General features: G+C 34.4%; 1 protein-coding gene across 1 annotated transcript in view; it reads left to right on the top strand.

The window, feature by feature from the left end:
- LOC136038844 (ribosome assembly protein METTL17, mitochondrial-like) overlaps nucleotides 1-13937 on the top strand; it is a 44759-nt gene that overhangs the window by 30233 nt on the left and 589 nt on the right. Inside the window, exons 7-9 of the mRNA XM_065722259.1 lie at nucleotides 2966-3046; nucleotides 11127-11259; nucleotides 12217-12361. Of these exons, the coding sequence (XP_065578331.1) occupies nucleotides 2966-3046; nucleotides 11127-11259; nucleotides 12217-12361 (359 nt within the window). The remainder of the gene's footprint in view (nucleotides 1-2965; nucleotides 3047-11126; nucleotides 11260-12216; nucleotides 12362-13937) is intronic.

Genomic DNA, 13937 nt, shown 5'->3' on the forward strand with positions numbered 1-13937 from the left:
GTTTTTCAAAGAAAAACTAGCATTAAACCAAGCACAAGTGGAAATAGAGTCAAATAAATTGCTATTAATAAATAAATGAAATCCAAAATAAACAGAAATTACAGTAAACAACCAAGTCAAACTTAAAACGAACAGAAATTACCACAAACAGGAGTAGGGCTAAGGCCCCTATGCCTTCAAAAAATCAGAAAGTTAGTTCCACTTTGCTGAAAACAAAATATATTTTAAACGTTTTGTCTTTTGTAATGTTAATAGATCCACAATTGACCTCAAAAAAGAATACAAAAATATATTAAATTGTGAATCTCCATATCATTAGCTCTTTTCAGTAATCTTATCTATTGTGTGTTTTTGTTGAGTTTTTTTCTTTTTTTTTGATGTTACGTAAAAAAGTGTCCTTGTGTTCAGTGTCCTTCATACTTCAAATGGTTAATAGCGTTTCGGGCTATTCTAGTTTTTTGGTTATTTCTTTAAAGAAAATAAGTTACTTACGGTTTGATGCCGTAACGGGCGTAGAATTCTGTTTCTTGGGAAGAGCTTAATTCCTGATCCAACAAATTTAGTGAAATTGATAGAAGCAATTTCAAAGAAAGTAGCCAAACGATACTTAGGAGGGTGGAAATCCTGCTTAATGAGAATAATATGACTGAAAAAAAAGAATGACTGTGAATTGTCAGTTTAATTGACGTATACTGATATTTATTCCTCAGTTTTTTTATGGAAGTAAAAAAAGTGAAGCCATTTAAAACGTGTTTTGCTTTCAGTAAAGCGTAAATTATGTTCTGCTCTTGAGAAGGTGCGGGAGTTGTTAGCCGTACTAATGTTAATTTTTGCTCGTTTTGAGTTTTGGGCTATTTATTGTAATTTCAGTTCGGTTTGAGTTGTATTTGCTTATTGATAGTGATTTGTGGTATTTTTATACTTTAACTATTATTTAACTTTATTTCCGCTCATTTTTGGCTTAATGGAGCTCTACTTTGCTTTGAAAAACTCCTTTTGTGAAAAAAGTTTTTTAAAATAATTTCTGTTCTTTTTATATTGACGTAGTCTTTTTCATGGAAAAAATAATATTTTATATCTTTTCAGTTTATTTTTTTCCATAAAAGTCCATAGTTTGAGTAGGTATTTGTGTGTTGGAGAACCCTTTTCAACAATTATATTCATGACACAAACAGTATTTTTTAATTTAATTTTATAACTCCTGAAGTTGACCTGAAAAATAAAACCATATCATTCCCAAAAGATTCTATCTATGCTTTTTGACAACCTGGATACACTTTCACTCTTTTTATTTATTCAAATTGAAAGAGCAGAAGTAGTAATAGTATTAGCCCCAAAGGTTTTAACTTAATCCGCCCAGTCGTTCTTGATACATTGGTGAGGTGTCTTCTTGGCAACCATAAACACAATATCTTTGATTTAGTTTAAAGCAACATTTAGTTTTAAAGCATAGTAGACCAATTGCATAATTGTGGGGGGCTGTATATCCCTAAAAACATAGTTGCTGGACCGTTCTACTATGCTGAACAAAATCCCTGTAAAAATTTTTAAATCATGACACAAAAACTATAATTTTTAATTTAATTTTTTTACCTTCTGAAGTTGACCAGAAAAATAAAACTTAATATCATTCCCAAAAGATCAAATCTCTTGTTACTCTTAAAAAGGGCACCAGACTCTCGCGCTGCAATTAGAGTACAAGGGGGAGGACTCCCCCCTTCATATATCTAGTAAAAACATTTTGAACAAGTGAAAACAAGGTGGAAATATTTGAAACGTATTTTGTTTTCAGTAAAGTGCAAATTATGTTCTGGTCTTGAGAAGGTGTGATATATTGCTGAGTTGTCTTCTTGGCAACCATTAACACAATACCTTTTGATTTAGTTTAAAGCAACATTTAGTTTTAAAGCATAATGGGCCAATTGAATGATTGTGGGGGGTTGGCATACCCAATATTCCCAAAGTCATGGTTTCTGGACCGTTCTAATATGCTGAACAAAATGGCTCTCACAAAATTTCTACTGGGTGCATAAAATGGGATGGTGTAAGTATCCGTTTCTTTCTGTGCAATTTACAGCTGTATGATGACTTAATAATCATTTCATATTTTAAAACCCTTGCTCATGGGTTCTGGGGGACTGTGTCCATTCTAAAGACATTGTGATATGATTTTTGGGCTATTGGTAAAAAAAATGGTTATCTCACAATTTCAGTCGAATGCGTTTTGGGAAAAGAGGATGTCAGGGAAAGGGACTAGCTGCTCGCCGTCATGTTTAACTCTTAAAAGGGAATTAGAACTATACATTTCAAATTAAATGAACATCTTCTAAAGTTCACACGACCTCCCCTTCGATAAAAATCTTATAAACCCCTGGGGCATAACTTACAACTCCTACCCCCAGACTCTGGGGGATTCTGTCCGCCCCAAAGGTCTTATTATATGGTCTTTGAATCTCAAAAAGCGTATTAGAAAATAGGATTACCAATCCAATGAGCTCTCTCCGAAGCTTATACAACCAGCCTTTCTGTAAAACCATGTTATGCCCACAAGACACAAAATAACAACCTTTACCCTGAAGGCTGTGGAGGTTGTTATCCTCAAATGCATAATTTCCATTATGCATTATGCATTATTACTTTTAACAAAGTGGCTACCTAAAAATTTTGACTGAATCTGTTTTGGGGAATGGTGAGCGTGGGAGGGGGGTTAATTGCCGTCTAATCACTTTCGACTATTATAAAGGGCACTAGCCGTTTCAACTTTCAATTGAATGAGGCCTTTTCGAAGTTTCTACGACAAGTCCTTCCAGATGAAGTGCCCTGGTCTAAGACCAAAAAATAAATAAATAATGTATTGTGCCCACATCGCTCTGCTGCCTGTGATTGTTAATAGAAGAAAAGAATATTTCTTCTATTAATAGAAGAATCAGAAGAAAGGAAGATACATTTATTTTCTTTTTTTTAGATTCTAATGGAGATTCGAAGTTTTCTGCTGGACGCAACCAAAGATTTACCGGACACTGAGAAGGGCTATGTCTTCTCACCAGTAAGCTCTCATTGCCATTTCCTTCCTTGCTCCCTCTCTCTCTCTCTCTCTCTCTCTCTCTCTCTCTCTCTCTCTCTCTCTCTCTCTCTCTCTCTCTCTCTTTCTCTCTCTCTCTTGCTTTCTCTATCTTTCTTGGAAGTAAATTTATCGTCGAAGTGATTTTGGGGAGAAACGAATGTTTTCAGGGATTTGGGAACTCTGTTTTTTCGGGGAATCTTAGAGTTTCTCCTAAAACTTAGGGATAATGGAAGCGCAGAAGTAGGGTAAAGGGTGTTGACTGGACTGATTTGGTACAAATTTCTTATAAAGGTTTTAGGAAAGTACCAAAGTTTCGCTGATGTTGCTACGTTGAACCTTCAAAATAAGTAAGGATAACTAATTAAGTTTAAAAACACTTTTAATAAATTACGCTTCTCCAGGCACTAACATTCTGTTGACTCCCAAAGACAACAAAACCATCTTAAGCTGTTTGGTTCCATATGTTTTTCCCTAGATTTGGCTGATTTTTGAACCATATTTCTTTTTTTTTTAATTTGGCGCCCTCCGCTACTACCAAAAACTGGTCAACTGAATGTGGAGGGTATTTTCGTTATAATTTGGAATGCCCTTTTATTTATTTTTTTTATATATTGTTGTGTAAGTTTCTACTTAACCAATTCAAATAATCAGTTTCCATTTTCACTGTTCTTGGTACTTGAAAAATCATAATAAAATCTAAACGTTTTTACGTAATATTTTTTATCAGTTCTATCCAAATTGTATTTAGGCTGCCCGCTCATCGAGAATTTTAAGAGAAAATGAGCGGGTTTTTTTCCTTTTGTTACAATATTTTTTGTTTTTATTTTTTTTAGCTGTGTGGTCTTTTTTTGCCCGTTGCTCGTTTCAGAAGGGGAGCTGAAAAATTTGGGTTTCTATTAGTGTACTTTTTTCACTTTCTTAGTTAAAAATTTTCCTCGTGATTGATATATTTTTCGTTGCATTTTATATATATATTTGCGTGTACTGGATTTCTTCATAAAATTCTAGCTAAATTTTTACTTTTTTTCCGAAAAAAAAATCTAGATTGAAACGCAAATAACCCCATATTATGATAAAAAATAAATTTATATATTTTAGTTCTTTTTTCATGATTATAGACGCCAAAAAAAGTTGCATCATACTATCGAAAATCAGTATTCCAGGAAATCCAGATTTGGTGTTTAAAACCCAAATGATTGAAAGCAGGAGAGCAATTATTAAAATGCAGCTAAGAAGAAAAAGAAAGGTGTTTAGAAGGGGGTTGGGTAACAATTAATCATTCATCTCCTAGTATTTAGACTAGTTGTGAATGTTGGTTCTGTGGAGTAATACCTCCCTTTTTTGTTGCAGAAAAGGGCTTCCGAAATCTATTTCAAAGCTACTTTTAACTAAACTTATCCGTGTCATACTTAGTAAATTTATATACAGTTACACGTAACTGTGCATCACCTATTTTATTGCCATTTTTAGACGGTATGAGAGGAGGGCAAAAATACGCTTCAAAGAGGGAATTTTAATATTCCAATGTCCCAATCCTCTTTAAAACTTCAAATTAATAGAATAAGTTTTAGAAAAGGGGGAGGGGTAGAAACTGATATTTAATCCTTTTTGACTCCTGAAATCATTTTTGGTCTTGACTTAAATTATTAGCCCTTGGGGGGGGGGGTAATAATACCACTCCCATAGCGATGAATTTCCTATGTAGCATAAAATATTATATTCACAGTTATACCAACAAAGAGGTTCCAAAAAAAAGATTTCCATATTTCAAAAAAAAAGAATAAAAAACAATCCTAAAATCGACCTAGTCCTAGAAGCAAAGGAAAAAAAAATCATAGATGTGCTAGAATCCTAATTTTATTATCCTAACTAAGTCCTGGTATCCTAATCCTAGAAGTAAAGCGCTAGTATAAAAAATCATTTCCAATTTAAGTAAGTAATAAACTAGCAAAGTATGTTTTTAACTGTAGTTAATGGTCCTAATCTTGCGGCTAATGATAAGTATTTTTTTTTTAAGTAAATTTTTAAATGTAGTTGATGGTCCTACCGTTGTGGCTAATGGTAAGTAAATTTTCTTCTTTTTTTTTAAAGTAAACTTTTAACTGTAGTTAATGGTCCTATAGTTTTGGCTAATGGTACTTCACTAAAAATAAACAAATAATTCAACTTAACAGTTTATCAGAACATTATACTCAACGCGCGCGTTTCCTGGTAAAAGAGGCATAGTTCGGCTCTTCAGCGCCCGGGGACAATAACAGTATCTACCCCCCCCCCCTCACCATGTGATGACGTAATAAAATCATAGTATTGATAAAGAAAAACTTAGTTTGGCTGAGCCTGCAGTCTGGAACGGTCACACACACCCCTTTGCCCACCCACTAGCACGCCACCGCCTGGTCAATATTAGTAACAGTTTGAAATGAGCATTAAATACCTGGCTCCTTACCGTGGCCAATTGCTTAAAGGGATGGCGAAGGTACTAATTACAAATTCTCAAGATCATAAACTAAGTTTAATACATAATAAAATGAAGGAACATAAAATGATAAAGTGAATGACACAATGACTGAATTAATGATTGAAGTTAATTTTTACATAAATTGAGTTAGAAGCAATGGATAAAAACCAGGACGTGGAAAAAGACAAAAAAAATGTTTATTAAAATCATATAACTAACAACCCAATCAAGCAGTTCGTGGTAACGAACTGTAGTAAGGAGCGACCCGGCTCAATAGTAATACGAAACTCTAAAAAAAGGAATTTTGATGCCAAGTGATACATGAAAAGAATTGGATTTTCATGCTGATTTTAAATATATAAGTTTCATCAAATTTAGTCTTTGTCATTAAAAGTTTGGGCCTGAGAAAATTTGCCTTATTTTGGAAAATAGGGGGAAACACACCCTAAATGTTATAGAATCTTAACGAAAATCACACCATTGTATTCAGCGTATCAGAGAACCCTATAGCGAAAATTTCAAGCTCCTATCTACAAAAATGTGGAATTTCATATTTTTTACCAGAAGACAGACCACGGGTGCGTGTTTATTTGTGTTGTTGTTGTTGTTGTTTTTTTTTTTTTTTTTTTTTTTTTTTTTTTTTTTTTTTTTTTTTTTTTTTTTTTTTTTTTTTTTCAGGGGTCACCGTATCGAAAAAGTGGTCCTAGAATGTTGCAAGAGGGCTCATTCTAACGGGATTGAAAAGTTCTAGTGCCCTTTTTAAGTGACCAAAAAAATTTGAGGGCACCTAGGCCCCCTCCCACGCTCATTTTTTCCAAAAGTCAACGGATCAAAATTTTGAGATAGCCATTTTGTTCCGCATAGTCAAAAACAATAATAACTGTGTCTTTGGGGATGACTTATTCCCCCACAGTCCGCGGGGGAGGGGCTGCAAGTTACAAACTTTGCTGCAAGTTGCAAGTTACAAACATACAGTAATGGTTATTGGGAAGTGTACAGACATTTTCAGGGTTTTTTTTTGGTTTGGGGGAGCATGAAGGGAGGGGACTATGAGGGAGGATCTTTCCTTGGAGGAATTTGTCATGGGGGAAGAGAAGATTTTCTAGCATTGCTATAAAAAAAGAAAGAAAAACTTAACATGAAAAAGTTTTTCAATTGAAAGTCAGGAGTAGCATTAAAACTTAAAATGAACAGAGATTATTACGCATATGAGGGGTTCTTCTCCTCCTAATACCTCGCTATCTATGCTAAAGTATTTTAGTAATTTCAACTATTTATTCTACGGCCTTTCTGATTCAGGAGTCATTCTTAAAGAATTGGGACAAAACTTAAGATTTAGTGTAAAGAGCGAGGTATTGACAAGGGGACAAACCCCCTCATATACATAATAAAAATATAAGAATATAGAAGTTTGTTACGTAAGTTAGTTCTTAAGTTACGTATTTTTTTACTAATAAAAATGTTAGTTAAAAATTAAAAGTTCTAGTTGCCTTTTTAAGTAGCAGAAAAATTGGAGGGCAACCTGGTCTCCTTCCCCACCAGTTATTTCTCAAAATCGTCTGATCAAAACTAAGAGAAAACCATTTAGCCAAAAAAAAAACTAATATGCAAAGAGCCAAAATCAAACATGCATTAATTCAAAAACGTTCAGAAATTAAACAAAAAACTAATTTTTATAACAGAAAGTAAGGAATGACATTAAAACTTACTCCGCGAAACGAACAGACGAACAGAAACGAACAGAAATTACTCCGCGTATGAAAGGGGCTGTTCCCTGGGGCTGTTCCCTACTCAACGTCCCGCTCTTTCAAACAGTTCGTGGTAATGAACTGTAGTAAGGAGTGACCCGGCTCCATAGTAAAAGAAACTCTAAAGAACGGAATTTTGATGCTAAAAGATACATCAAAAGAATTGTATTTTTATGCTGATTTTAAATATATAAGTTTCATCAAAGTTAGTCTTACTTATCAAAAGTTAAGAGCCTGAGAAAATTCGCCTTATTTTGGAAAATAGGGGGGAAACACCCCCTATTTGTCATAGAATCTTAACTAAAATCACACCATCGCATTCATCGTATCAGAGAACCCTACTGTAGAATTATCAAGCTCCTATCTACAAAAATGTGGAATTTCGTATTTTTTGCCAGAAGACCGATCACGGGTGCGTGTTTTTTTATTTGTTTTTTTTTCCTTTCTTTTCCCCTGGGGTGATTGTATCGATCCAGTGGTCCTAGAATGTCGCAAGAGGGCTCATTCTAACGGAAATTAAAAGTTCTATTGCCCTTTTTAGGAGACCAAAAAATTGAAGGCACCTGGACTCCCTCCCACGCTCATTTTTTCCCAAAGTCAACGGGTCAAAATTATGAGATAGTCATTTTGCCAAAATTATGAGATAGCCGCTCTTTACGCTAAAGTTCTTCACTGTTTTAAAAAGTAGATCTGAGAAAAGAGTAAAACCTTAGCGTAAAGAGCGGCGCGTTGAGGACGATACAGTCCCTTTCATATACGGAGTAATTTCTGTTCGTTTTAAGTTTTAATGTCGCTCCTTGCTTTCAGTTAAAAAAAAAAACTTTTTTTTATTTAATAAAGAAGAAAGCATGTACGATGTATCAATAAAAATCTTACATCTCATGGAGATGCAAAACTTTAATGCAGAGGATCTAAAAATTTTCAGGCCAGCTACCCCCCCCCCCACTTTGGTCAGCCTCAGAGGTGAGCCCCCTCATTAAAGTAATTTTAATTGCCATTTTTGAATGCTTTTTTAAGCAATGCCAGGCACATATCTTTTACAATTACCTATTGTAAAATAAAATATTTCAAAATCTTGTTAATGAGTTGCCTTGTTCATAGCTTTCAAAAAGTCACTACATTGAAAATCAATGAGCTGTTCTTTTTCTGCCAAATTCAACGATTTCCTTCAGCAATTAAGATTGCCTGTCTGGGAGATTGCCCACTTTGATCAAAATTTTCGCTTTGATTTGTCTTTTTTGCTTATATTTGAGTCAGGAGGGGGGCGCTGTAGTTAGTTCTTCCCTGAGCACCACCAACCCTAGGAACGGCTCTGTGTATTAATATACTGGGTTGTATGCACTATACAGGACGCGACAATTATTACGGAAATTTCACAAATCTTTTCTGTCCTACCAACACAATGTTGATTTCTAAAATTTGACCTCTGCTGAATATAGAATTCCTAAGGCGGTTATATATAGAAAATGTTGCCGTATGAACTCCGGAAAGGGCTCTTTAGATTGGAAATCAGATGTTCTAGTACCTTTTTAGTTCAAAGTGATCGAGGTCAGCCCCCCTTTCCCCTACGTCGTATTTTCCACAATTGCATCCAATAGGTGTGTTGAAGCAGTCGTTGTCGCAGAATTTCATCCCAATTCCTTAGGCAATATTCAAAGAATCATTAAAATGGTTATTCCACGTTTTATAAACGAAGCATGGCAGATTGACAAAGATTCTGTTTTTGGCCATTCGTCTGGAGCCAAAGGGAAAAGAGTAAGGAAAGTACTAAAAAGTTTTTTAGTACTTTTAAAAAAGCTTCTTATTGTTCTAATTAGACGACCCTTGTGTTTCAGGAGTCGTTCTTAAAGAATTGGGACAAAAATTCAAACTTTAGCAGAAAGAGTGAGGTGTTAAGGAGGAGGCAACCCCCTTCATATATGTAACAATTTCTATTCGTTCTAAGTTTTACTGGTGCTCCTTAGCCTACTTTCAGTTGAAAAAACTGTTGTTTTTTATTTAATTTCTGATTTTTTTTTTAAATAATCTCAGGGAATTTGGCCCCGCCTCCACGGAGAAATGCCTCCCCCACGGAAATATCCTCTAGACTTTCCCGGTATTCAATCGTGGTGAAAATTTACCCATGACAAATATCCTTAACAACATCACGCGTAAAATTGAGGCGGAAAAGAGAAAGCAAGACATACAAAAAGAATTTTGTATCTGAATCCTCGGAAATTCCCCCTGTGTATAATTCCCCCTGACAATTTCACCCCTTGGAAACTTCCCTACCCATGGGAGATTCCCCTGTGGTAAATCCCCTAGCGGAATATTCGTCCCCTCACCCTAAAGTATATGCGTGCTTCCCAATAAGAAATAATATACATAAACAATGGGCGAATTTCATTAACTTAAAGATCTTTCCCCTAGGGCTCTGTGGGGGGAGGTCACGTTATATCCAAAGGCATAGGTATTTGGCCTTTCAACTATTATGAACAAGATAGTTATCTCAAAATTTTGATCAAACGATTTTGATGAAAAAGGGGTGGGGGAGGGGACCTAGTTACCCACCAATCTTTTTGGTCACTTAAAAAGGGCATTAAAGCTTTTAATTTCCGTGTGAATGAGCCTTCTCACGATATTCTAGGACCATTGGGTCGATTCGATCATCCCTGAAAAAAAAGAACAACTAATAAACACACATCCGTGATCTCTCTTCTGGCAAAAATACAAAATTCCACATTTTTACAGATAGAAGCTTGAAACCTCTACAGGAAGATTTTCTAATACGCTGAATCTGATTGTGTGATTTTCCTTAAGATTCTATGACTTTTAGGGGGTGTTTCCCCTAGGTTTGAAAATCAGGCAAATTTTTTCAGGTTCGTAACCATTAATGAGTAAGACGTAACTTAATGAAACTTATATATTAAAAATCAGCATTAAAATGCGATTCTTTTGATATACCTATTGGTATATTTTTTTTTTTTTTAGCGTTTCGGCTACTATTGAGCCGGGTCGCTCCTTACTTACAGCTCGCCACAACGAACTGTTTGATCTTCCATGGCGATTCTCAGCTTCAGTCAGAGTCTCGGCCATTACCTTCCGTCAATACCTTCCATTACTAGTTGATACCATTATTAAGTAAACCTTCCCTCCAACCTTCTGCTCAAATTCTCTCCTCCCCTCCATTCCCCTTTATAATTATTTTTAATCTGATCCTCTTTTTTAAACAGTTCAAAAATTTGATTTGAATTTTCTAGATTTTTTTTGTTCCAGATTTTTTTTTTTTTTTTGCAGTGTAGACATTAATTGGTAAAAGTTCTGAGTAATAGAAACAATTTAGGTAAATTACCTTATCTTGGGGTAAAGGATTCCCTTTTTTGATCTTACACTTCCTGGAAACAGCTCATCATCCCCATTATTGAATAACTTCCTTCAAATTCTCTATTCGTTTTAAATTCTCTTAATTTTTCTGCTAGATTCCCTCTTAAGTACCCTCTTCCTCTTAAATTCCCAAGCCAATTCTTATCCTATTCTAATCCTGTTGTTCGATTCCAATTTGATTCTAATTCTAATGCAGCTTCCTTTTTTTTGTCACCATAAAAATTTATTTAAAATTTCCCTGGGTTATTGTTTTTCAGAAATAGTATATGCAAAGCAGGTATTTACGAGAATTTATAAAAATTCAAAAACTTATTTGGTAAAAAGATCTAAAGAATGGGAAACGATTATTATAAAATATAATGCTTGCCCCCCCCCCCACGCCGCTGGGTATCCGTATCTCAAATCTATTGATTCCGTTTAAAAAGTAATGCTTGTACTTGAAGTGCTGAATATTATCGCATTTGAATTTTTAATACCTTTTTACTTATTTTAGTGCCCTCATCAAGTTAGTTGTCCACGGGTTGAAGCAGATGACGGAACGCCGTGCAACTTTCCAGTCAAGTACCAGTCTTTGCTCTATAACGAATATTTAACAGAAACATTATCTTATGTTGTACTTCGGAAAGGTTTGTTGTTTTATTTTTTTATTTTTTTTTTACTTATTTTTTTTTTTTCATTCTATAATCTGTTTGTAAGATAAAACAGGATATTCTTTCGAGCTCCATTCTATGAGGTTCATTACAAAAAAGGAAAAAAATGTCCATGTCCTTTAAGGACATTTGGAATTTTCCATGGGGAGGGATGTTTTCAAGGGGTAAATTTGTCGGAGGAAATTATACACTGGGGAAATTTCCGAGAATCCCGATACAAAATTCTTTTTATATATCTTGCTTTCTCTCTTCTACCTCAATTTTACGCGTGAAGTTATTAAGGGTGTTTGTCAAAGGTAAATTTTCACCGCGATTGAACACCGGGAAAGTTTAGAGGATATATCCGTGGGGAGGTTGTTTCTTTGTGGAGTTTCTTTGTGGACAACCAACAGGGGTTCCTGTTGGTTGTTTCAATATTTTGAAGTTGTTAGGATTGTGTCACATTTTCTTCAGTGTTGCCACGTTGAGGCACCAAAATAAATAAGCAAAACTAATAAGTTAAATTAGAGCTATTGTTTTCTGTTCTTTTTTTTTAATGTGGCTAGTTTTGCACCTTGGACCCATCTTGGGTAAAAACGGTGATTTTCTAAGATTTTCCTGTGGGTTGTTTCAATATTGTGGGGTTGTTAGGACTGTGTCTCGTTTTCTTCAGTGTTGCCACGTTTTGTCGCCAAAATAAATAAGCAAAACTAATCAGTTAAATTAAAGCTATTATTTTTTGTTTCTTTTTTTTTAATATGGTGCCAGCTATTACAAAAACCTGCATATGGATTTCTTTTTCATTAAATATACTTGTAGTGGTCTACATTAAATAGTAGTAGTAGTACACACCTGGATTTGGCTTGCAAACAGGGGTTATACACTTGTATATAGGGGTAAAAAGTGTATGTAATGATTTTGTTTCAGTTTTTTAACATACTTTTAAATCATTAGGGGTGCCTCAGAATTCGGAAGACTTATCTTGGCCTCGAATAGTGAGGGACCTTCAGCATAAACGAGGCCACAGCCATTGCCAAGTTTGTACAGGAGAAGGGACACTCCAAAAATGGACCTTTACAAAAGGGAAACATGGTGAAAGGTATTTCCTTTTGAATCTTAATGATGCTTAAGATGTTCAGTTAATATTAATGAAAAATGGACCCTACTATGGTGTTGAATATATTTTAATATCTGAAAGCGACGGCCCTTCTTAAGACTTATAGCCTATATATTATAAAGAAGAGCTGCAAAATATAATTATTATTAATTAAGAGGTTACCAAGGCTAATAGCCCAAATTATACTAGGTGTAACAAAATACAAGTATTATCAACGAAGAGGCTACTTAGGCTAATAGTACAAATTGTATAAGGGGCAGCAAAATATAAGGATTAACAATCAAGAGGCTACTAAAGCTGAAAGCTTAAATTTTATAATGTGCTGCAAAATATAAGTATGATCAATCAATAGGCTATTAAAGTTTAAAGATTAAACATAAGGGGCAGCAAAATATATGTGTTACCAATCGAGAAGCTATTAGCTTTATATGTAATCATTATCAATGGTATTATCAATCAGGAAGGTACTAAGGCTAATAGCCCAGATTTAAGGGGTAGCAAAATATAAGTATTATTAATCAAGAGGCTACTAAGGCTTATAGCCTATTATGTAAGGGGCGGAAAAATATGAGTATTATTAATCAAGAGGCTACTAAGGCTAATACGCCAAATTATGCAAGTTGCAGCAAAATATAAGTATTATCAATCAAGAGGCTGCTTAGGCTAATAGCACAAATTCTTGACGGAGTCTTGACGGAGGTCTTTGCTATAATGCCTGCTTTATTTTACGTTTTATTTGATTGGTTGAATGTCACCCTCTTTTTGTCTTAATTATTTTTCGTTTTCATTATTTCGAATGAGTAGGAATGTAAGTTAAATCTTTTTTTATTAAATCATCTAAAACAGGGTGTATTTTCATAAACCCTATTTATGATAATTTAATAATAAAAAAAGATTCTTTAAATTGTTTGTCTTTTTTAGTCACTTCTCTAGTTAAGCTCAGTTTACTTCAAAAAGTTTTTTTGTGCATACTTTTTCTTCTCCTTTTTGAGCGCTGATGACAGCTTATTTGAAGTCTTTGTCGAAATATTCACTGTGTTTTTTTATTTACAGAAAATCACTGTCGTTAATTTTATTAATTATTTTATTTTCTTGTTTTTTTTTTTTCGTTTATTATCGAGCATCATATATACCCAGTGTAGTCTCAGAAAGTATTTAGGTGCACACCCCCCCCCCCCCCCATATCCGGAAAACCTAAAACTAAAGTCTATAGCGTCATCCAGAACCCTGTATAAACATAGCAGCAACAATAACTCCTTATTGATATCATGATCCAAATTACAAATTAATATCCTGCAACGTATTTAAATTAAAATTTAAAAGAAAGAAGATGAAATTCCAATTTATACCCAGTAGTATGGAAAAATTTCAATGAGGAAGGGAAAAATGCTTCTTCTGAAAATGTACATGGCAATCCTTGTAATTTTAAATTTTGCATTCTATGTAGGCTTTCTAAGTAGGAGGAAAATCGAGAAGACGATGTTGAATTTAGAAATGACCTTAAATTAATACCAAAACCAACAACTTTATTGAAGTTCTCACAGCTAAGTTCTCTTGA

Source organism: Artemia franciscana, chromosome 18 (genome assembly GCF_032884065.1).
Source record: "Artemia franciscana chromosome 18, ASM3288406v1, whole genome shotgun sequence".
NCBI classification, from domain to species: domain Eukaryota; kingdom Metazoa; phylum Arthropoda; class Branchiopoda; order Anostraca; family Artemiidae; genus Artemia; species Artemia franciscana.